Source organism: Cavia porcellus, unplaced genomic scaffold, assembly GCF_034190915.1.
Source record: "Cavia porcellus strain 051 isolate PalLab524CR breed Dunkin Hartley unplaced genomic scaffold, mCavPor4.1 scaffold_24, whole genome shotgun sequence".
NCBI lineage: Eukaryota > Metazoa > Chordata > Mammalia > Rodentia > Caviidae > Cavia > Cavia porcellus.
Window position 1 is genome coordinate 14,555,315 of NW_026947507.1, and position 22,624 is coordinate 14,577,938.

Consider the following 22,624-nt stretch of genomic DNA (forward strand, 5'->3'; position numbering starts at 1 on the left):
GAGATCTTTTCAGTCTCTCTGGAATAACATTAGCTGTGTCAATTGCTTTTAAGTGATATGAAGATCCGTACGAACAGTCCTTGAAGACTAACACATGGAACCAGGCCTACCACAGTGTCATGATCACACAAAGCGACCCTGTGGGCTAGCTGATCTCCTTTTTTTGTCCATCAAGTCAACGCAAGAGGAGATAATCAGCAATAATTGTTTAGGTCGTGAGACATATTAGTCTAGCTCAGTGCTTTCAAAGTTGAGCTATAAAACATCTGATATCTACTATTTCTTTCCTGTTACTCCATCCTAGTGCACCAGCAAGTGCAAAGATGTCAATCACTTCCCTACTGAATCACAATAGTGACATGACAACTACAAGTAAAAGAAATTGCTACTAAGTCTACTTTTTCAAATGAAGACTCTTGTGCTAAAAAACGACTGTATTTGATCTAAAGAGTCACCTGCTTATTTTAATGGTGACTATTAAGAATCTCAAGTTGGGACTTCCGGAAGAACATGGCGGATAGATAGCAGCAGCTACGGAGGCTCTCTGAGATACCCTGCTTAAAATCTAGGAATGGTGTGGTATGAGGAGTCCTAAGTAAAGAGAGATACACCCTGCTGACCCAGGAATGAACTAAGCTAAGAGAAACCAACTGGAAATCCAATCCTGGTGCTATAACAGGAACAGATAAAGTCTCAGCGCGGAAGCTAGAACCCGTGCCACTGGAAGCCACAATTTGAATTTCCTGCTGCCGCTGCTGCGTCTGAATTGGCACAGCAGGGAGAGAGATTCGCGAAAGCTCTGAGAGCGGGAATCTGCAAATGGAGTTGAGAGTGGGACTAGCAGGGAGCCCTACATCGACTTGCAGTGAGTGAGCGGACAGGGACCTTTCCATAGAGTAGGAGGCTCCAGCAAAGGACATACTGGGACCAGGTAGACTTGCCGGAACAGGACGCTGCAGTGACATTAGTCACATATTCCCCTCACAAGTGGGACTGGTGCAGAGTGCCTGGCCTGCGTGACGTCGCTGACTAAGACCCAGTAGGCTAGCCCAAACCAGGTCCCAGCCGCTGGAGGTGCTCCCTAGTGGTGAAGCCTTCGGGAGCTTGACCTGGAGGGGCGAGCCCAGCAGAGGCTGCCCAGGTGTTTGTCTCCCTAGTACACTGCAGTGGGTGGGAACACCTAGCCGGTGCAATTCAAAGAAACCGTAACCGAAAAAGAGAAAAAAATTGAGCCTCCTACATTCACTTGTATGGAAGGAACAAAAAGTATGGGAAGAGGAAGCAACAAGAAAGGGTCCTCAGTCCCTAATCCTGAGAACACTGATCCAGGAAAGGGAAAAGCAAAGGAAGACAGAAAACATGCAGTATCAGACATGGCACCAATAGACATAAAGCACTATCTCCAGAGCCTCATAGACGAGTTTAAAAATGAAGTATTTAATGAAATAAAGCAATATATAAGTAGAATAGTTACAGAAATGCTAAGCACCACCCAAGAAAAAATAGATGGTGGAATGGAAGAACAGAAAAATAGGGGAGAATTGTTTGATGGAGAAAATAGAGAAAACATAGAATACGTGAAGCAGGTTCAAAGGGATTACCAGGAAACTAAAAACTCTTTCGAAAGCTGGCATAACAGCTTGAAAGAAACTAAGGATAGATTATCTGAACTGGAGAGCAGATTTGTAATATGGAAGCATGAAATGAAAAACTTCTTGAAAATAACAAGAAAACAAACAGCAATAATACAAAGGCTAGAAGACGGTAAGAGGATCTATAACTTAAGAATTAAGAACATAAAAGAAGTAGGGACACAAACAAATGGACTACAAAAGCTATTCACAGAAATAATCCAAGAGAATTTCCCTAATTTAGCAAGTGGTAAAGATACTCAAATGTATGAGGCATACAGGACCCCAGCCACCTATAACCCAAACAGAGCTACACCCAGGCATATAATAATCAAAATTCCAGAAATCCAATATAAGAACAGAATACTAAAAGCCGTCAGAGACAAGAAACTGATCACTTACAAGGGAACACCCATCAGAATTACAGCAGACTTCTCGGCACAAACCATCAAATCACGAAGAGCGTGGGGGAAATAATTCAAGCTTTGAAAGATAATAATCTCCAGCCAAAAGAAATTGATGGAAAAACAAGGTGCTTCCAGGATAAAGAGGAACTAGGGGAATTTGCAACCACCAATTCAACTCTACAGAGAATACTGCAGGATATTCTAAAAAAGGAAAATACCAAGACTTCATAAACAGTGGCAGAGAGGCCACAATGAATGGAGCAGAAAAAGAAATGAAGAAGACAAACTGACAACAGAGGACAGAAAAAGAGCTCAACAGAAATGAGGCAGAGAAGGTTGGATGGCAGGAACAGCTATTTTGGAGAAAACAAGACATCATAATAGCTAGTGCTGATTTAGTATCATCTTGTTTTGAAGTCCTATCAAACTTTTATTCTTCTGTCTCCATCAGTCTTAACAGGTTGTATCTTACTGGATTTTATTATATGTGATAATATAAGCAAAAACTTTTATAGACGAGGAGATTATACAGAAACCATTGTTCATTTTCTGATAGTTGGTTCTAAATACCCTGTAATACTGTCATTCTCTTGAATGGTTTTACATTATCTTGATATGTTTGGTGCTATAGTATACGAAATTATACTGAAAGATTTCAAGGAAAGGGACACTATGGTAACTACTTTAATGTCAGGATATCTTGTGGTGAGACACTATTTTGCTTAAATGATTATGCTTTGACCTGCACTGTTTTGTTGTTATGCCCTCTTTTATGTAAATCTCCTTTTTAATAATTATTTACTTTTTTATTTTTATCTTTTTAATTAAGGGAAAATTTAAAAAATAGGATACATTATAGTAACCTACTTTGATTTCCTATAACTTGATTTGAAACCCTGTATAGCCCTCACCATCTTGCTTTGACTGATTTTCCTCTATTCTGCTTTGCTTGATAGTTCCAAGTTCGAAAGTATAGGCAAAACTGTGAAGACAATAAGATTCATTATGACACCCATTCCGGTTGACTATTATCTTCTTTTAAAGTCCTGTAATGTCTCCAATGTTTTGGTTTTATTCTTTACTGTTTTGTTCAATTTTATTATAACTTATGATATAGGCAATTCTTTTCAAGATAGCAAGAGGCAGTATGGTAACTATTGTTGATCACCTAGTATTTTGTTTTTACATTATCTATTATGTTCATCCTTTTGATTTGACTGACTCTGTTCTGTCATGTCACATTTGGTTTTATTCTCTTCAAAAAAAGTAGTAAGAACTGTGGGAGTAATAAAACCCAAAATGTGTAATTGTCATTGTACAAAAGAAAGGAAAAGAAAGTGCTCTAAAGAATTTAACTGCATATATATTTAAGTGTATAAGATAGATAACCATATTACTGAGTTTTGTTGGATCATTGAACAAAACTGTTTCCAGTCTCACTGTTTGAAAGTCCACTTTATATGCTTTAATTTTGTAACTTGAACAACTATTTCTAAGATAACAATATGTAATCTATTAACTAGTGATTTCCTACTGTTTATTTTTTCTGAAATTCTGTATAGCTTGTACCCTTTTTTGTTTTTTTTTCTTTTTCTCCTTAAATAAAAAAAAAAAAAGAATCTCAAGTTGGAATCCAAGTTTTTGCTTTTCAGAATCCTCTCTGACACTAGGTACAGTAATAGAATATTTTTTTTTTTATTTAAAGAAAAGGAAACGAAAAAAAATACATGGAAATTAAAAAAAAAGGGTAGAAATAATTCTAAATTACAGACAAACAAAAGGTAAGAAATTGCCAGTTGATAAGTTACAAATTGTCATCTTCGAAATGGCTGTTCAGGTTATAGAATTAAAGTATATAGAATGACATTCAAAAAAAAATGACCCTACAAACCATTCTGCTCTATGGCCGAACAAAAGCTCTGTAATATGATTATCAGTCCCACCTATTTGTTTTACATCTCTAAGAGGATAAGGTTAACCATATCAAAACAGAACAGAACATTTTAAAAAAAAATAAAAAAACAATTTAAAGAAATACAGATTTCAAAGCAAGTCCACTGGAGATCTACCTTATCTAACTGTCTCTAGCTTCTTACAAATAGTTGTCCCTAACTTCACCCACTTTCTATACTTATTGCATATTATAGAACTAATCAAATCATTACAGGATGATGGAGTCTTTTTAGGTCCTCAAGTTCCAAATTAGGGAAGACAATACCAACTACCATCGCATCTCTCATTCTCTTTGTGATAGCCGTCCCCATCTCTGCATATGCTGAAGTTGAGCTGAAGAAACCAGTCCAGAGTCATTTTAATCAGCAAGCAATAGATTGCTAGAATTTATATTATAATGCTACAAAATAAGCCTCGGGTTTTTCAGGTTTCTTCCTCAGAGTATTTGTTCCTATCCTCTCTGTATTATAGGGAAAACCAAGTCATAACAAGACAACGAAACAATTTCCTAGATAATCATGCAATGGATAGGACTTATAAAACTATAATATAAATGATCTTCCGTAGCTACTATGTTTTCTCTTGTTATTTTCAATAGATTTGTCGACAACACTGGCTTATTATAGTTAAACATACTATCACCTATTTTTATAAAAACTTATCTTTGACTGCATTGTAGTATTTGAGAGCTGTTACTGATTCATACCAGTATAGATATCCTTTACATCTTGTCATGCTCAGAGTAGTTTCCTCTACTTTTAGGGTTGATTCTAACACGCATACCGATTTCTAATAGGATCAGTCAAGGCCAACCAATAGTCTTATGATTCAGATACAATTAAGATCAGTCATAGTAAGACAAGGTAAGTAATACAGAGTTTCAGCCTAAGTCAATAGGAAAGTAAGGATAGTTGCCGTGGTATAACCTGCTATTTTTGGTTCTAGAGGTCTGTGTCCTCAAATCTGATGTGAGTGGACAGACCAGAACAAATTTAATTCAATCTAAATATGTCACTAGGACTACTGTGTCTTTTAAATCGTTATACACCATTAGCAATGACCTCTGCTTTTTTTTTTTAAATATAGTTTCAGAGCTGTCTCTACTAAAGACTAGCTTACCGTCTCTGCCTCATGCCTGCTACTCCACTTTTCTGCTATAATTTGTCCACCTTATTCCCTCATTCCATGGTCTGCCCCGTTCACTGAGGCTTCTCTGCCACTGTAGCTGTAATCCTGATATCTCTTCCTCTCTTTCTCTGTAATGTCCTTCAGCGCTCTCTGTAGGGTTGGATTGGTGGCCACGAACTCCCACAGTTCCTCCTTGTCTTGAAAGTATCTTATTTCTTCATTAATTTTTAGAGAGAGTTTTGACGGATATATGAACTTAGGTTGCATATTTTTTTCCTTCAGGACTTGGAATATTTCTCCCCACTCCCTTCTTGACTTAAGAGTTTGTGATGATAAGTCTGCTGTTATTTTGATAGATTTCCCGTTATAGGTAACCTGCATCCTTTCTCTGGCTGCTTTTAATATTCTGTTTTTTTGGTGGATTTCTGGGATCTCGATTATTATATGCCTAGGCGTAGATCTGTTTTGGTTGTAGGTAGCTGGCGTTCTGTATGCTTCTTTTATCTGGATATCATTTCTTTTTGCTATACGTGGGAAATTTTGCTTTAATATCTCTGTGAATATTTTTTGTATTTCATTTTTGGATGTTCCTGCTTCCTCACTCACATTCTTTATCCTTAGGTTATGTATCTTTTTATCATCTTCCAGTTTTAGAATTGCTTCTTTCTGGTTCCTTGTTATTTTTAAGAGGCTTTTTCTTTCACGTTCATAAGCCCTAAATCTCTCTTCAAGTTTCAGAAGGTTGTCTTTAGTTTCTGTCAAGGCATTTTGCCAATATTCAATGGAGTTCTGAGTTTCCTGATATTCTCTTTGGATCTGTTTCATGTATTCTAAGTTATGCTTAAATTCTTCTTCAGATGCTTCTCTTTCTTTTCTGATTTCCTCAGTTCTTCCATCTGTGTTCTCTTGGGCGGGGCTTGTCATTTCTTTAATTAATCTCTTTATATCTTGCCTCACTTGGATCAGGAGTACATCTTTAAATTCCTCTATGAGATCATGTAAGTACTTTTTAATTTCGGCTGATGCTGTGTCGAGTAGAGGATGGTTACTGTGCTTGTTCTCTTCAGTATTTAGTTCTCTTGGGTTTAATTTCTCCTGTTGAACAGCTGGAGTTTTTTTTTTTTTATTTTTATCTCTTGTCATGTTTCTGGTTTCTTTCAGACTGTCCTGGAGTTCTCTGGCCCTCTCCGAATTGCTTAGGGCCTTTCAGAAGCGTGCTGGCTTGAGTTTTTGCTGTCCTCCCCAATTTGCTGTTATCTGGGGAAGGCTGGGATGTAGGGGCGGTACAGTCTAGACTCTAGCCTCTGTGTCAGTTAGTTCATAAATTAGGCTGTACTTTCTGGTTGTCACTGAGTTGTGACTATTTTGTATCTGCTTATTGGGCCCCAAGCAGAGGCTTGGTTTAGCCCCAGTAGCTCCTGCCAGTTCTCTTTGAATCAGAAGCAGCTGGGTAATGGCACAGGATTCTGCCCAGGTCCCAGCCGTTCTCTTCCAAACCTCTCTGTGATAGGTGCACCAGAAAAGCAGATCTGCCCAAAACAAAGATGGCTCCCACTAAGTTCTCTGTGTGGAGCTGAAGCCAACAAGTAATCAGGCTCTGCCAGGACTTAAGATGTCTTCCACCAGCCCTCCCTACAGGGCGACCTGGTGATGTCACTAAGCTGCGATTTCTGCCGCCAGGCTAATATGTCTGCACCAGATTCTGTGTTATTGATTTCCCCGTGGTGGCGGGCCAGCTGTTCTCTGGTCAAACCCAGCAGCGGCGGGGTTTTCTGTACTCACCAGGGTCCGGTGCAAGTCCGCGTTCCGGGACCGCCGCACACCAAGCTGTCCACTTTTCCCCCACTCGTGGCTCAGCGCTGACCGGTCAGATTTCTGTGCACCGTTTAGATTTGAATCGCCAGAGCTTTGTACATCCGCGCTGGTGCAGCGGTGCAGAACTGGCTGCTACTTGGAGTCTCGATCTGGGTCTCAGTTTCCCGCGGTCTCCAAAAGCAACTCAGCTTTTCGTGCTGGGTCCATGAGTCTGTTTGTTGATTTAAGGGCGCGGGATTTGTAGCCTCCGGTCTCAGCACGACTTTAAATCCTCCAGTTGTACTGTCTTGGTTAATAAGAATCGCTATCGATTTGTCTGGTCCTCTCCATGCTGTCTTTTTTTATCTTTGAGTTTGAATTCTCTGGAGAGATTCTTCGCTCGATTCCCTAGCTCACCGCCATTTTCCAATCCCCGTAATAGAATATTTTTAACGGCATTTAACTGAAAACATTCTCTGTTTTTATGCCTTAAGATCAATATTTTAGAATAAAGCACTATTAATATGACATATTTTAAAAACTATATAAATAACATGATTAAGCTCTTATTTTATAATGAAAGTAAAAAAACATAATATTGGTTAAGTAAATTTATTAATAGTAAGTATGGGAAGTGTTAATATTTTCTATATCAACAGTTAGTACACAGGTCTGAACTATGTAATAAAGCAAGAGAGTATTTAAATAGTATTCTTTTAGTACAGTCTTGGAAAGATTGAGCTATAGATCTTATCAGATTCTTCTCTATAAATAAATGTTCATCAGTCTACATCTTTGGTTTATGTTCAGCCTTTCAACCAACAGCTTCAGGAGAGTTCTATGTACAATGCAACGTTCCAGGGGAAGTGGGGGCCACAAAGACAACCAAATGGTTTTTGTTTTATAAAATCATTGCATATTTCATTTTGCACTCACACCAGTATCACACCAATACTGCAATATGCTAATTATACACTAAGATTACTACTAATAAAAATAGTAACTATGTAAAAATATGTAGCGTAAGTAATTTAAGCTCATTTTCTTGTAAAGTTTTTATGGTGGGGATTATGGCAACTGTTCTTTTATCAGCATAAAATTCACTGTTTCCAGGTCTTCTTACATTTGTTTCTATCCTATAAGAGTTTTAATCTCAAAACTCTTCAGGTACTACTATTCTAGCTAGAAAGCTGCACACATACACATGGGAATTTAGACTAAAAAGTTTAATTTTTCTGTGGGGGATATTTATTCAGAAAGATGATTATGGAGCATGGATCAGCTCAAGAAACTGGTGTAATAAAAGTCAGAAAACTGAAGTCTTTCAACAGGAAATGATTTTTTTTACAATCTCTGTATGGTTTCGGTAAAATGCTAGCCATTGTGAAACCTGTCAAATACCTTCCTTATGAACTTACCAAGAGGCCTGACAAGTCTAAATTAGGCATGCAGTACTACAAAAATATGAAGGCAAGCTTTAAAGAGATGTACTAATACTCTGAGAGTCTGCAGCTCACCAATAACTACAAAAACAAAGGAAGCCTCACAAGGATGCACAGGTCCTGGTGCCTCTGTTAGACGACCTGTCCGTGTTAGGACACAATAAGCAGAAAGTGTTAGTAAGGTCCTTGTGAAGAGTGGCAGGAGTTCAGTTTGCCTGTCTGCAATCTCAGACAGCCACAGACAAAATATGTTGCTCTTCGAGTGCTTCTGGAAGGCCTGCCTGATAAGCATACACTCTCTTCTACCTGTGCTCTTATTTTTGGGTGTATTTTATGGTTCTGATCCACAGGATTGCACAGCTGCTCTTCCTAGGCAATGCTGTAAGGACGTATGGGATAAAAAAAGGATCGTTTGTCACTCTGATATGATGATTCTGAATTTCTTAAAACAATTCTACTTTCATGTACTTTCACAAAACACATACATGTTTCTTAGACATTTAAAATCATGTTTTCATTACACATATTTGGAGGAAAATTAAAATCACTGTTTCTGAAAAATAATATATCTGTTACTTTTATTAGAAAAGTTATTTTTGAAACACTAATTTGTTAAAGTACCATATTATTAAAATATGTGTATGTGTATGTATATATATACATACACATATATATATATACACACATCATATATAAGTATAAAACTATGAGGTTAGAGTTGGTAAGACGTTTTGATAATGCATTTTGGAATACTTTTCCTGTGGTTTATCTGAGTATGCCATTTCCTAGATATACTTCAATATGATGTATAACAAGTTTGTACTTGTAAAAATATGACTGCACTGTGTTTGGATTAATTTAAAATAATGCTTTCCCATTATATTCACAAGATTGGCTTGCTGACCCAACTCAGTTTCTACTTTAGCCATCTGCTAATACCTGACTAGAAATTCTGGTGGTATCCTCTTATAGAGCAATATATCTTTGTGTGCTATCATTTAAAAGGGGGAAAAAAAAAAAACCCAACAACCCAGATTTGCTTAAACTATCTCACATCAACCCCACCGTGAAGTTCTCTGATTTTCCTAGATGGATTAAATTTGTGGGTCTTAAGGAAATCATCACGGCTGCTTCAGGAAGCTCATGTGTCAGTATTAAGTCAAAAGACTTCTTTGTAGTTTGATTCCTGGAACAAATAAGGACACATCCAAAAATGGCCCACTGAGCAGGGCTCGAGTCTTAGTCTGTACTAAAAACTTATTTCTTTATATTTCTTCCCTGCTTTCAATTAACATGAAACCCTAGCCAAGCTGCCATCATTTCCTGAAGATTTTATAATCACAGCAGCTCTCCTGCCCAGTCTCATGTGAGGTAGCACTTTTTCCATGCTCGTTTTTACCTCTTTGGCAACACAGCCTGCTATCACTTTGAAAGCCGTGCAAAGGAAGTGCTTTCCATTAACTTCCAATTTATTCCTTTCCTATTGCGATCGTAAAATGAGCAAAAGGAATGTTAAGAACAGAATTTTAATGTAATTCAATTGAAAAGGTTTGTTCCTCTGACAAAATCACGCTGCTGGGTAACATTCATTTTATTAAAAGGGAATCTGTCAAAAAAGAAAAGCAATTGAGCTACAGGAGAACTAAGCTTTACGTATAAGATCCATTCCACAGAAGTTGTACAGAAAATATTTGTATATTGAATCACTTTTTCTACTGACATTTACTATAATTTTAGTGGTATGCTCCTGGAGAAAAATACTTTTGCTTTAGCATATCATTGTAAAAATCACACTAAGGGGTTCAATATTCATTCTAAGAGTTATTTTGCATTTGTCAACATGCCATCTTGGTACATCTAATTTCCCTTCGTGGCCTGTGCTATGTTAGTCAAACAAACGAGCAATTGAAAATGATTTTACACACATACTCACTGCGAAGTCCTATATGTCATCAAACACACAGGGGCTAATTTTCACTTCATTTTTACTGACCTCAAAAATGTGACTGTTCCGATAGCATGTGGCCTGGCCTACTACCCCAGGTGTTTGGTAAAATACTCTACATGAATAAGCCTCAGACCTTTTCATATGCTTTCAGATGGCAACTGACATTTCTGGTTTGCATTTAGCTGTAAGATTTTTTAAACTGTAGCTTAGCTTTTCCAATACTTGATTATACAGATTTTAAGCCCTTTTGTTATTGTTTGTCTTTATGACAGAAGGTAAAACTATATTGTCCAGGCTGGCTCTGAACTCACCATATGGCCCAGACTAGCCTCAAACTCACAATCCTCCTGCCTCAGCCTTCCAAGTAGTAGGACTTTGGGTATACATGCCATCGCACTTAGGTCAAGCCCTTCTCTTTGGTATATATAAGGTGTGCAGTACTAATGTCATCAGCAAAGTTCACTGTGAATGTTTTGGAAGGTTTTATTCAACAAAAGCTCCTGCTGCCATCAGTTTCATCAAGTTGGCAAATACAAAGCCAAAGGTTTCATGCCTAAAACCAATGCTACAGTTGTTTCTTCAAAGTTTTGCTGCTAATATACTGGCTCTGTCTAAAGCAAAATGCTAATATACCAACTCTGTCTAAAGCAAAGGTAAATTTGCCATGAGGCAAAACTATACTTAATCTTCAGGACTTGTCTTGTATGGGGCCCTTTTAAGGCCCTGTTTTTTTTGTCTTCTATTTTGTGAAAGAAGGATTCAAAAATATCGGAGCTCGAGGCCATAAAGAATATGGCTCCCTTTGGCCCTTAAAATTATATTATTGTAGGTTATATTAACATCTCATAGTATTTTATAACCAGAGTAGAATTTTCATGTACTTACTCAAAAAATGTTGTCCATCCAGTTTCATCACTTTTAGTGGCTAAAAGTCCACTATTGCCATGGTAAGTAAACAAAACTAATTCTAGTCCTTGAGCAGTCATACTTTTCAAACATCCATTTGTTCCTATTGTCAGCCATATTACTTGGTTATCTGGAGACACCACCCGAACCGGCATCCGATTTGGATCTCGTCTAATTCTAAGGGTATTTCCATTGCTGTCAGTCACGGCAGTGATGTCATTATCATTGCTGTAGCTAAAATTGTACAGGTAATCACCAGTGACTAAACTGACAGTATACTGGTGAGTACCATTGATGTCAAATATATATAGTTCTTGATCAGTTGGAGAGGCCACTTCATAAAAGTTCATTGAGTTAAGTAAAGGCTTATTCTTTGACACAGCTCGGATCCGAATATTTCCTAGGTCTGCAATGTACAGTGTACCATCTGGAGAGGCGGCTAGGGAGGATGGAGCATTAAGTTTGGCATCTTTGGCATAGCCATCTCCACTCTGATAACAGTCACAGTTGGCATCGTTTTTGCAGTCACACTCTGAAGGTATCCCAGCCACTAGGGAGATTTCCCCATCTGTCGTGACCTGCCTTATTCTGTTAATTTTCTTTTCATCAGTTTCGGTAATGTACAAGACCCCGCTGTAAGACACAGCGATGGCAGTGGCTGATTCCAGTGTTGTCTGTACTGCGTGCTTCCCCACAGGATATTCCACTCCAGGAACCTGACAGTGCATGGGCCGTCCAGCAGCAATGCGAACTTGACGATTCTCAGTGATCTGTAAAACTACATTATTATCCAGGACATAAATGGAGTTATCCATAGGGTTAATGGCTAGGTCAGTGGGCCACTCCAGACGTACCTTCATAAAGAAAGAAATGATCTGGTTAATTTGCCAGGAGAGCAAATTAGATCATGCAGGGAAATTAGCCTTAATTTGATAAACTGTTTTAAAATTGTTTTTCAATAGCTGTAGTAAAATGAACCTAAAAATTCCTAGTGGAGACAAATGTTAGGAAATAACATTTTATTTAAAAATGTAGCACACTGAAAAATTTGCTTGTTATAGCCGAAGAGCAAATGAACTTCTATGCAGTGATTCAACAGGTATCACTGAGATACAAACGCATACGTTCCCTACAGCAGTAATAACCCCAAAATGTCAGGGATTTCTAGGTTATGAATGTAATAGTATTCTACTGTGTTTTCAATCAGGCTAACAGTAAAGTTCCTAATTCTAAATGTAAGTCCTTGGGGACTAATCACAGTGAGGTTTCTCTGCAACTGAAGGAGCCATACAATCAAAAGATTAGAGATTTGTTCTTTTTGAAACATCTGTATGTTGATAATTTGTAGGTATTTTATTACAAATGCTTAGCATCTCTTAGTGCTAACAGTTCTGTATTTAATTGGATTCATCAAATACAGAATTACAGAAGAAAATAATTATTAGTTCTTGAGTTATGTTCAAATGGAACAATTTTATTAATACCATTGTCACACCAGATACATGCAGTTAATATGGTGCCATCACAGTCTACTGACACAGCAAATCAAATCATTTAGAAGAAAATAAGTCAGCTTATATTTTAGCTACCTGGCTGATGTGCATGCTAGTGTCACAGGTTAAAGGTCTGGCTGATGTCAGGTCGTTAGAGCCCAGCAGAGTTGATATGATTCCATTTTGGTCAACTTTTCTAATCATGGTTCCATCAACAAAGTAGATTAATCCGTTCTTATCAACTGCCATTCCTTTATCCAAGAGAAGTAAATGTTATTAAATTTTCAAAAATAATTTTAATTAAACTCTTATGTCCATCACAGAGCTAAATATTTGACCTCAGTGATGACATGGGTGACATGTAGCAGGTAAGATTGCCAATTGCAGAAGCATTAGAAAAAAGTCAACACAGGCATTTATAATTATAGATGTAGTACTTCTACATTTCAAGTATCAAATTATAATGTCTGTACATTACAGAGATTCAAATTCTGTTAATCAACTTATAGTACCAATATTCTAACAAAAATAGATCTATGCCAGTATTCATGATTTGTTGACCTTGTCACAATGAAATCTGCTCTTATGAATAATTCAGTACACCAAGTACTTTTTTCAGTCCTTGTTCACATTAGAGTTACCATCCATAATGAAAAAAATAAGGCCTCTGAACCTTACAACCTGTAAGGTTGTAACTGAATCAAACAACATTTTAATGAATGGCATAGTACAGAAGTAAGGAGCCAATCTTGACTGCTTTAAAAGCCTTTATCACATAGAATTTTAGACCCTGTTACCTCTGAAAATTCCTGACAGCAAGCATTTTTTCCATGGCATGGAAACAAAAGTTTAACAGCTCTGAAGTGGGTAAGAGCTCATTGGGTTGCTTAGTGATGGTTTTTAAAAGGCTGAGGACTCACTCATGACAAAGAAATTCCAGGACAATGAAAGTATTTGGACACTTCCTTGAAGTTTAACAGGATGTGACCGGAATAATATACAGTAGCTGCTTCATTCTTTGAAATGTAGAAAAAATGGTATGATGATACAAGTAATTCTAAGAACCTAATATTTACTGTAAAATCAACTTACGACTCTAGCAGTTTCACGCTAAATGGCTTTTTAAAACAGTAGATGTGAAACAGCTTTCCAGATGAGTTGAAAGTAAAATGTAAGACTCAGCACTAAACACAATCAGGCACTAACTGTGTTTTCTATTTTTCTCTTTTTTAATAAAAAGAAACCCCCAAATTGGTAACTGCCAGTACCTTTGGGACTCATGAGCGTTGCTTCGACAGCCTTCCCTCCGTCCCCACACCTGGCTTCATCAAATGGAAGGCACTGCTCCCCTGTTCCTGCGACCACTTCTGCATTTTTAGTCAAATCTTTTGCTCCTGTCAGTGACTTTGGACGATAAATTCTGCGGGTGTTAGTGTCAGAAACATACAAATCTCCGGTGACCGGGTCAGTTGCAAGGTAGTATCGATGAGCTGGGTTGCTGCTGCAAAAGAAGATCATGCATAAACATCACAAGAGAGTTACACTTAATATACAGAGGGAAATTAAAAGCCAACCAAGAGAGATCATGAGAAATTGATCAAACTGGAACCCATTATCAAAGAGTGGAAAATGAACAGTATATTTAATGATTTAAGCAAATGTGATATTACTGTTTTTCTCTTTGGCTTGATACTGAGAATACAATTTATTAAAAGTTGTTCTTAAGAATAATTACCATTCAAGACAATATGATTCTAGTTTAATATGAAGAATCAAGTTCTCTATGTTTTTTGGTTCAGTGCAAGGCCATCTATAAATTATTCCTGAGTGGCAAAGTTTATTCCAAGAAAAAGGTTATCTCTAACAAATTCTGCAGTGAAATATAATATACCACTAATTTCATTCACATTTAACCGTAGGGAATTATCCCTTTTCTTCTTGCTACACAACCAAATGTATCTATCTTAGTTGCTTCATCATAATCAAGAAAAGACTGATATAATTGATAATGCTTGTCCACAGGTACGGGGTCAAGTAATAGAATGAGATCAGTTAAGTATAGAAGGCAGTTTCAGGATGCTCTTTTTTATTGTTAGTTTTAAACTGAGTTATGCAACATATCTATGAATTTGTTGAGGTACAGACAGAATTGCAAAATGCAGTGCCTCAGTTTTATAAATACAAGCAATGCAAATGTAAAATATACCTCTTATTCCTGGTAACAAACATTAAAATTATCAAGGGAAGCAGAGATTATGACAAATAATTGGAATTAAAAAGCTAACATCCCTAAAAACCCTTAAGTTTGAAGTTATCTTGAGAAGTTAATGATACTTGTCTCAAAAAAAATATTAAAGACAAGAGGGTAGTGCAGCGTGAGGTCCTGAGTTCAATTCCCAACACTGTATAAAAAAATTTTTTTTGAACTATGCACAAATATTGTCTTAAAAAAATAATGTTTCATCAAAGATGTCAACTGACAACAATGTACAATGTTTTGATTTTACTAAATGATTTTCCCGCTCATATTCTCTCTTCTTCCTTATCCCCTTTCCACAGTTAGACACACAAAGTCATACTCTTGTTTCCATTTATTTTGTACATAAATGTCTAAAATATGAAGTATAAGTCAGGCATGGCGGTTCTGGCCTGTAATCCCAGCACTTTGGAGGCTGAGGCAGGAGGATTGCAGTGAGTTTGAGGCCCGCCTGGCTTACATTGTGAATTCAAGGCCATCTGGACTATATACTGAGACCCTGTCTCAGCAAACAAACATGAAGTGTAAACCAAACTGTACATCAACATTTTCATTATGATAGTATCATTAATAATAAAGATAAGTTCTGGTGAAACAACCCTTACTACTTCATTTTCTTCCTTGTAAGTGCTGAACATAGAACTTCATGCTCCTCTAAGAAATTTTACTCTTAAAACAACAGGCTGTAACTTTCACTAATATATCTTACACTGGTGGAGGAGGCAGCCGATCACACAGGGCAGTGACTGGTGGCGAATCTTTTAGAGCTTTCAATGATACGAACAGCCCACTGTGTCATGAGTGCCGTGGCTTTGCCACCACTGACTGGGGTCTCTGAGAACTTTGGGAGCTCTGGTGAGCTCTATGGATGTAATGTTCACAGAGAGACAAATCAATAGTCACACAGAAGTATGAACACCCTCAGTTTTTGGGTCTGCTTTACAATCTTTTTTCTTTTAGTAGTAAGAGATAGATTAACCTTTGTAAATGCAATGTAAAAATGTAAAAAGTGATTTGAAGGACTCATAAAGAAATACAGGTCATTAAAGAATAAAAATACTTAAGAACTACATGGTCATATGAAATGTGAATGAATCACGTACTCTTTCATGATACTTTCATTTTGAGAAAAAACTCAGATTTTTGAGGTGGGAGCTCGAGTGGCAGCGACACACAGAACATGAGCCACAGAATCCAAGCGTTCTTGATGTAAAACAAAAGGATATTTAAATCTTAAACTGTGCCTTTACTGGCACCACCTCTATTCTAGTGGCGTGGTAATAAGAGAACATATAGAGTGGTGCTTTTATTTGCTTTTTTTCATGTCCTGATGCATCTCTTTCAAGACCACAGACATTTCTAAATTAAGCAACATATGTCTACGGCTTTTAAAATGCCTACAAAAAGAAAGCTCTCATTTTGTGCAGAAGTCTATTGTTCAGAAGAACAAATGTGGAGGACATGTGATCCTAGAGAGGAGAATTAGCCTCTGGAACTATTCCCCACAGAAGGGGAGGAAATGAGAACTGGATGAATTCCCTGTAGTGCAACCTACATGGCAAATCGGAGCTGGGTCTTAGATCCTGGCCTCTGCTGAGTCAGATGAAAGTTCAGTACTGCAGTATTAAAGAAAAGTGAATTTGGAAATTTCTGGTTGATAGACTGGTGAATGAGGAGCTCTGACTCACAGATGCAATGTGAGTTGGACTCAAGATCACCTAATTTTAAGCACAGTTTCCTGACAGGGCAAGCTTGCTTTCCAACATCCTAAAGGGCACTAAAGAGGCTGGTATGTTGGTACAAAGGACTGGTGAGTTTTTAGATGAGCAATATGTCTAGTGTGAAAATGTGTGGCTATCATGACTGAAAATCTGCAGCTGGCAGCTGGAACACAGGGATTTACACGCACGGTTTGGGGAAATCTCTGTTCAGCAACAGGCACACAAGAGCATTTTTGTGTGATGGATGCTCTGAGATTTTGCAGTTTCATAAGGGTTTGAAATAACATTACAACCATGAATAATAGCAGCAGAATACGGAAACTGAGATCTAGTTAAGAACCTTTTGTATACTGCATCTTGATTGTTAACTCCTGTTGAATCACTGTCACAACTATCAAGCCAGTTTCTCTACCATCTTATTCTATTAGACACAGAACCAGTGGGAAGTGCAGGCTGGATATACTAATTTATTTCGTCATAATTCAGTGGTCTTAGGCCACTGAATTTCTGGTCTTAGGCCACAGAAATATTTGCAAAGAACAAGCTACAGAGCACTTTTAACTTTTATTAGCAGCATTTTAACTTTTTAGTTGGAAATTATGCCATAGTGCTTAGCGTACAGCATTTGAAGATGCACAAACAAATTATATTTATGTATAAAAGCCATATTCCATACTATTTGCCATATTATTTTATGGTAAAATTATTGAAACAAGGTCTTGGGATATGGTATTTCTGTGCATGTTTTGTTTTTAAGTATTAAATCAATAAAGGAGTGCTGAATCAAGTTTTTACAATTTAGTATCTTTAACTGATTCAAATTCAGAAATTTGTGATGGACACTTTCTTTGATCTTTACAAAGCTGAAGTTTAGCCCTAAATGTTTAAATGCTCCTTAGCTGGTATTAGTTAATTTAAGGTTTTATTTTAGAATTTTAAAGAATTGGAGCAAGGATGAGCTAAAATTCATCATCTACTAGATGGATTTGTTAGTAAATTAAAACTGTAAACATCAGAGGAAGAAATGCTTGGGATATCAAAGAGAAACACATTCAAAGCGTTTTAGAACTTCCATTTAGAAAAAAATTAATAGAGTGATCGAGTAATACTTAGTCCTATTCATTAAAGTATAGCTGAAAATTTTTATTTTTGTATGGTATCCTGGTAGTACTTGTTAATTTGGTAAAAGCATACTTCTCAAACTTTAAAATAAGAAGACTATGTGTCCATATATTTATTATTAATATTTTCTCATTCGTCTAACTAATGACAGTTTAAAGTATATGAAATAGAATAAAAGGATGAGAAACATACATTATTATTTTTTACTTAGTTATTAACAATTGATAGTACTGTTCATTTTTGTAAATTTAGACACCTTTTTCAGTTTCTTTTTCCTTTGTGTCACCTATTCCTAATATTCACATGGCTATGATACTACCCAGGAAAATAAGAATATAGAGAAAACCAAGCAGGGTCTTATAACTGGTAAAATGCAGATGATTAGAGGCAGGCAAACAGGAGTATCTGATAGTAATTTCAGTTTTTTAAGCTAAATAAAGAAGGTCCCATAGGCTGAAATGCTGTATGCCGACCTGTTAAGTCAAATTAGATTACTAAGCAAATGAAATTCGTATCATTATCAATAATATCATAATTTGACTATTTGAGCATAAAAATCTTGTCCACTTTCTATATTTTCTTAATTCTAAGCACTGTATGACCTCTCATTCTATGCCTTGCATTGGTTGATTTCTTTCATTGTTAGCCTCTTATTTTTATGTGCCTAGAATCTGATTTGGTACATCAGCATTATAATAAATCTGCACATTATTCTGAATGCTTAATACAAAATTAATCTTCCTAAAAGGCCACTTTGAACCTAAGAAGATTCCCCATTGTTTGTGTTATCCTAGAGATTGGAGAGTAAGTCCTTAGAGTACTCCAGGAGCCTGTCAATTAGATCCCTTGCTAAGCTTACCTTTCACTGAGGGGGATGCAATACACTCATTCCTTCCTGTCCCACCCGCATTGTCCTCCCTGTTCTTGTTTGGTTTAATCAGACCTTAGGCCTAGATCAAATATCAACCATTTCAGAAACATTCCTTACCACAACCCCCTACCCTTGGAATCTTTTCTTCCACAGAACTACCTTCATTGTATAAGCCTTGTATGATTTAATTTCAAAGAATAATGCTGATAATGTTATTTAGTTTCTCACATACTCTTTTCCCTAATTAGACTGAGTTTCAGAGACCTTTACCTAATATTACTATTTGTCAAATACCTGGTACATCATAAGTGATTAGGTAACACAATTGGTTAACACTGATTGATTTAATAGATGAATATCAATATAGAATTCAAACTTTATACATTTTGCATGCATAGCATGTAAAGGAAATGTAGAAGCCCCAAATTTTGTCAGGATGATATACGGAAGAGCAAAGTGATGAAGAACCATGAGAGAGGGATTACAATGAGTACCACTTTCAAGTTAGTACATAATGAATTAGTACATAGTGAGCTCATACTAAAAAGTGAGTTCATGTTATGAATAAGAGCTCTAACTCCAGGTTGTTTTTTTCCAGAGAAAGAGATTATAGCGGTAAGTAACTTGTAAAATGACTGTGAAATAAGTCTAGTTTCTTGCATCTCAGAAAATTCTACCACAGAAACCTCATCATTGGAACATATAAAAACAGGGAGTGTGGTACAGTGGAAAGAATGTGTTTTTAGAGTGCTTCAAATCTCTGCTCCACATTTCTGAGCTGTATATCTTGGGGGAGGAGATAGGTAACATCCTCAAGGTAACATCCATTGCTTCACTATAGCCCAGAAAGACTGCTGTGTGGATTTGCAGTAACATACATAAAACATCTGGCACTCACTGTGCCTAACAGGACAGGTCAGCTTCCTAAAAAGGTAACTTCTTGATCATTTTTCTATCACCTATTGCTTGCAGCATTTTCAGACTGAATTGGTGTATATTCCTGTTTGTCTTTCCACCTTTCTCCAGAGCAACTATGAAAGCAAAGCTGGAAAAATTTTGATGTTCTACAGTGGTTTCTAAGAGCAGAGCTTTGCACACTCCCTACGCTGGTGGAGGTTTAGTGTTAATCATACCATGTGACCCATTAGCTGAAAGTATGAGATCAATATGGGATCTCCGGAAAAGGTCACAGGACCATGCCTGGTCACTCTGATGTGCAATGGCTTTCAGTGGGCCTTTGTTTTTATTTGCTAGTTATCAATCTTTATGCAATCTTTTAAATAGGTTGTGTTGATTTATTGATCTAAAGTATCTCACATGAAATACCTCTAATTTTAAAATCTGATATCACAGCCTTAGCTATCTTAACAGCCATACTACATCCAGCATGTCCAAGCTGTCTTGCTTTTTCCTAGTTTTATTTTGAAGTATTGCTTTCCTCCCATTTTTTTTTTTTTTTTTTTTTTTTTTTGCTGTCCTGAGGAACGGCTTTCAGCGAAAGGTATCTATAAGAGCCTTTAGTGCACCTTCTCCAGCTAAGTGTACACAGCAAGTAAAATATTGCTGATAGATTTGCTTTAATTATATACATCCTCAGCTTTAAAGACGGTCAATTAGCTTCATAACAGCAATGCAGATTACTTAAATCTAGTCACTTTTCCAACTTAGGAAAATGAACATTATAGGCAGAGATGATGGAGCAGGAAGCTAATAAAGCCTATTAAGTTTCAGGACTCCACATTTGCATGGATCCCTTCCACGCCTAGAGAAAGGCACTGACAAAATGTTCACATGATCATATCTTTAAAAAAATATTTTTAAAAGTCAAGTATTTTTAGATTCTTTTTCTTAATCAAAGTATCACAAATTGAATAAACTTTGGGCACAACAAACATGATCTGCCATGCATCCTGGTCAAACTAAAAAGACTTCCTCAAACTTTTCTATTAAAAATTTTTTTTTTCAATATAGCTCAGATTACATAGGTCAGCGACTGAAGCTTACAACTCTCTTTGTATTATAGTTATACAGAGGTAGTCATTATAGTGTTTTGTTTGTAACAAAATGTATCTTATAAAACGCATAATATATTTTGCAATATATTGTAAAATAACAGCTCACTTAAGTGGGTTTAATCTTTAGACATTCTCTGATACTGAGTTTCCTCTCCCATGATGATGTTATTAGAAAACAATTTCAAAGTCACATTGAAATGTAAAAAGTGCATTTGAAATTACGCAATAACCTTTAAGCAAAATGCTTACCTATGTCTAAAATCTTTATTTCTTGGCGGAAGCAGATAAAAAAAAGTGAAAAAAAAGCACAGTTAGAAAAGGCTTCTAAAATATGAAGTAAATATTGAGATTTTAATTAGTTATATGGAAAATATTCAGAAGTAACAATGGAAATGAATTTTGCAGGCCAACACTTCTGAAATAACTGACAGAATAGGTTAATTTGATAATACGTTTAAGCAAAGCAGATATTACTTTTATTATTGGCATTATGGGTTGACCTAACTTAAAGATTCAACATTTTAATAAAAAGTTGTAAACTTTGTTCATTACAATCATGCCTTGATATTGGAAGAAAATATTTTATGTCTTAATTTCAACCACAGTGAAATAAAAGAGGAATACTGATACTATAGGGTTATTCTAAAGAAAACCATAAATATTTAAAAATCATAGTCTCATCCCATTAGTGCACAGAAAATTCACTGAAAGTGGTCAAATATTTTACTCTCTTACACACATATTTATAAAACAATACACACATGTTACCCTGCTATCTTTAACCAAGAACTGACCCCTCCCCACCGGGAGAGCTTTAGCTGTTGAAAACGCAGGTTTATAAATAAATTAATATATCACATTCAACATTTCTTTTTAAAAAGGCACATTTAGATTTTATTAAGATCCTAAATTAAGGAAAGACATACCTTAGTTCTAAAACACTCGTTACATTTCCAGAAGGGAATATCCGGCGGACATAGTTGAAATCCCCTACATAGAGGCTGCCATCTATCCCACAAGCTAGAGCAACTGGGGCCAAGAGTTTATTCCCATCGGCTTGACCATTGCAGCTTGGACAGGAGATGCTGCGCCTCCGTCCATTGCCCATGATACTACTGACAATCGGAGGCTGCTGGGAGATAAACTGATTTTCCCCATTTCCCTTGTACAGTATACCTGGAAGAAAAAACAATGCATATTTCTTATGATAAAAAGCATAAAGATGAAAAGTCAAAATGTTTGCTATAGATCTAAGAAAGACTCAGTGCCTTTTAGATTTAGACAGGGACACTTTTATTTAAAATTCTATTGTTGGAAGGAACTCTATTCAGCTACTAATATAAAAATTACATGGTAAGTCCATAGGGTATATAAAGTAATTCCTATGATAAATTTAAAGAATGCCCAGTGAAAGGAAGAAAGGATTAACAATAAAAAATAGAAACCCAAATTCTTTTTTTTTTTTGGTACTAGGGATTGAACTCACAACCTTGCACTTGCCAGGCAGACATTTAGGCCACTGAGCTAAATCCTCAGCCCTATCGTTCATTTTTTAAAAGTTAAAATACTTCATAGAAAATGAAGTAAAAAAATATTTATCTGAAATTGCTAATTATAGCAGAGGTCCCAGAAGGTTGAGTTTCACTGGGTACTGAACCCCGGCTTTGCATATTCTAAGCGTGTGTTCTACCACTAAGCTATACCTTTCATTGATGGAGGCCTACTTGATTTCTACTATGTTGTCAAAGAATATTCTTGCTTACATGCTCATCAGAAATAAGAATATATATATGAAATTATTCAAAATGTCAAACATAACAAAACTGTTGTGAAAGGCTAATTTATTATTTAAAGTGAATTCTACTTCAAGGCATGAAAGTGCCAATGATTTTATAAAGAAAAAAGCAAGTCTGCTCATTTGTAGTGTTCAATGAAC

At 36.4% G+C, this 22,624-nt stretch overlaps 1 protein-coding gene across 21 annotated transcripts in view; it reads right to left on the minus strand.

Moving 5' to 3' along the window:
* The window catches only part of Tenm3 (teneurin transmembrane protein 3), a 2,467,413-nt gene that overhangs the window by 32,602 nt on the left and 2,412,187 nt on the right, over positions 1-22,624 (minus strand). For 15 of the 21 annotated variants that reach the window (XM_063234704.1, XM_063234699.1, XM_063234711.1 and 12 more), the window contains 5 exons: positions 21,615-21,864; positions 20,938-20,958; positions 13,971-14,203; positions 12,799-12,953; positions 11,189-12,063 (listed from right to left, as the gene is read on the minus strand). In XM_063234704.1, coding sequence (XP_063090774.1) covers positions 11,189-12,063; positions 12,799-12,953; positions 13,971-14,203; positions 20,938-20,958; positions 21,615-21,864 — 1,534 coding nt within the window. The remainder of the gene's footprint in view (positions 1-11,188; positions 12,064-12,798; positions 12,954-13,970; positions 14,204-20,937; positions 20,959-21,614; positions 21,865-22,624) is intronic. The other 6 variants (XM_063234707.1, XM_063234714.1, XM_063234710.1 and 3 more) reach the window with 2 other exon arrangements.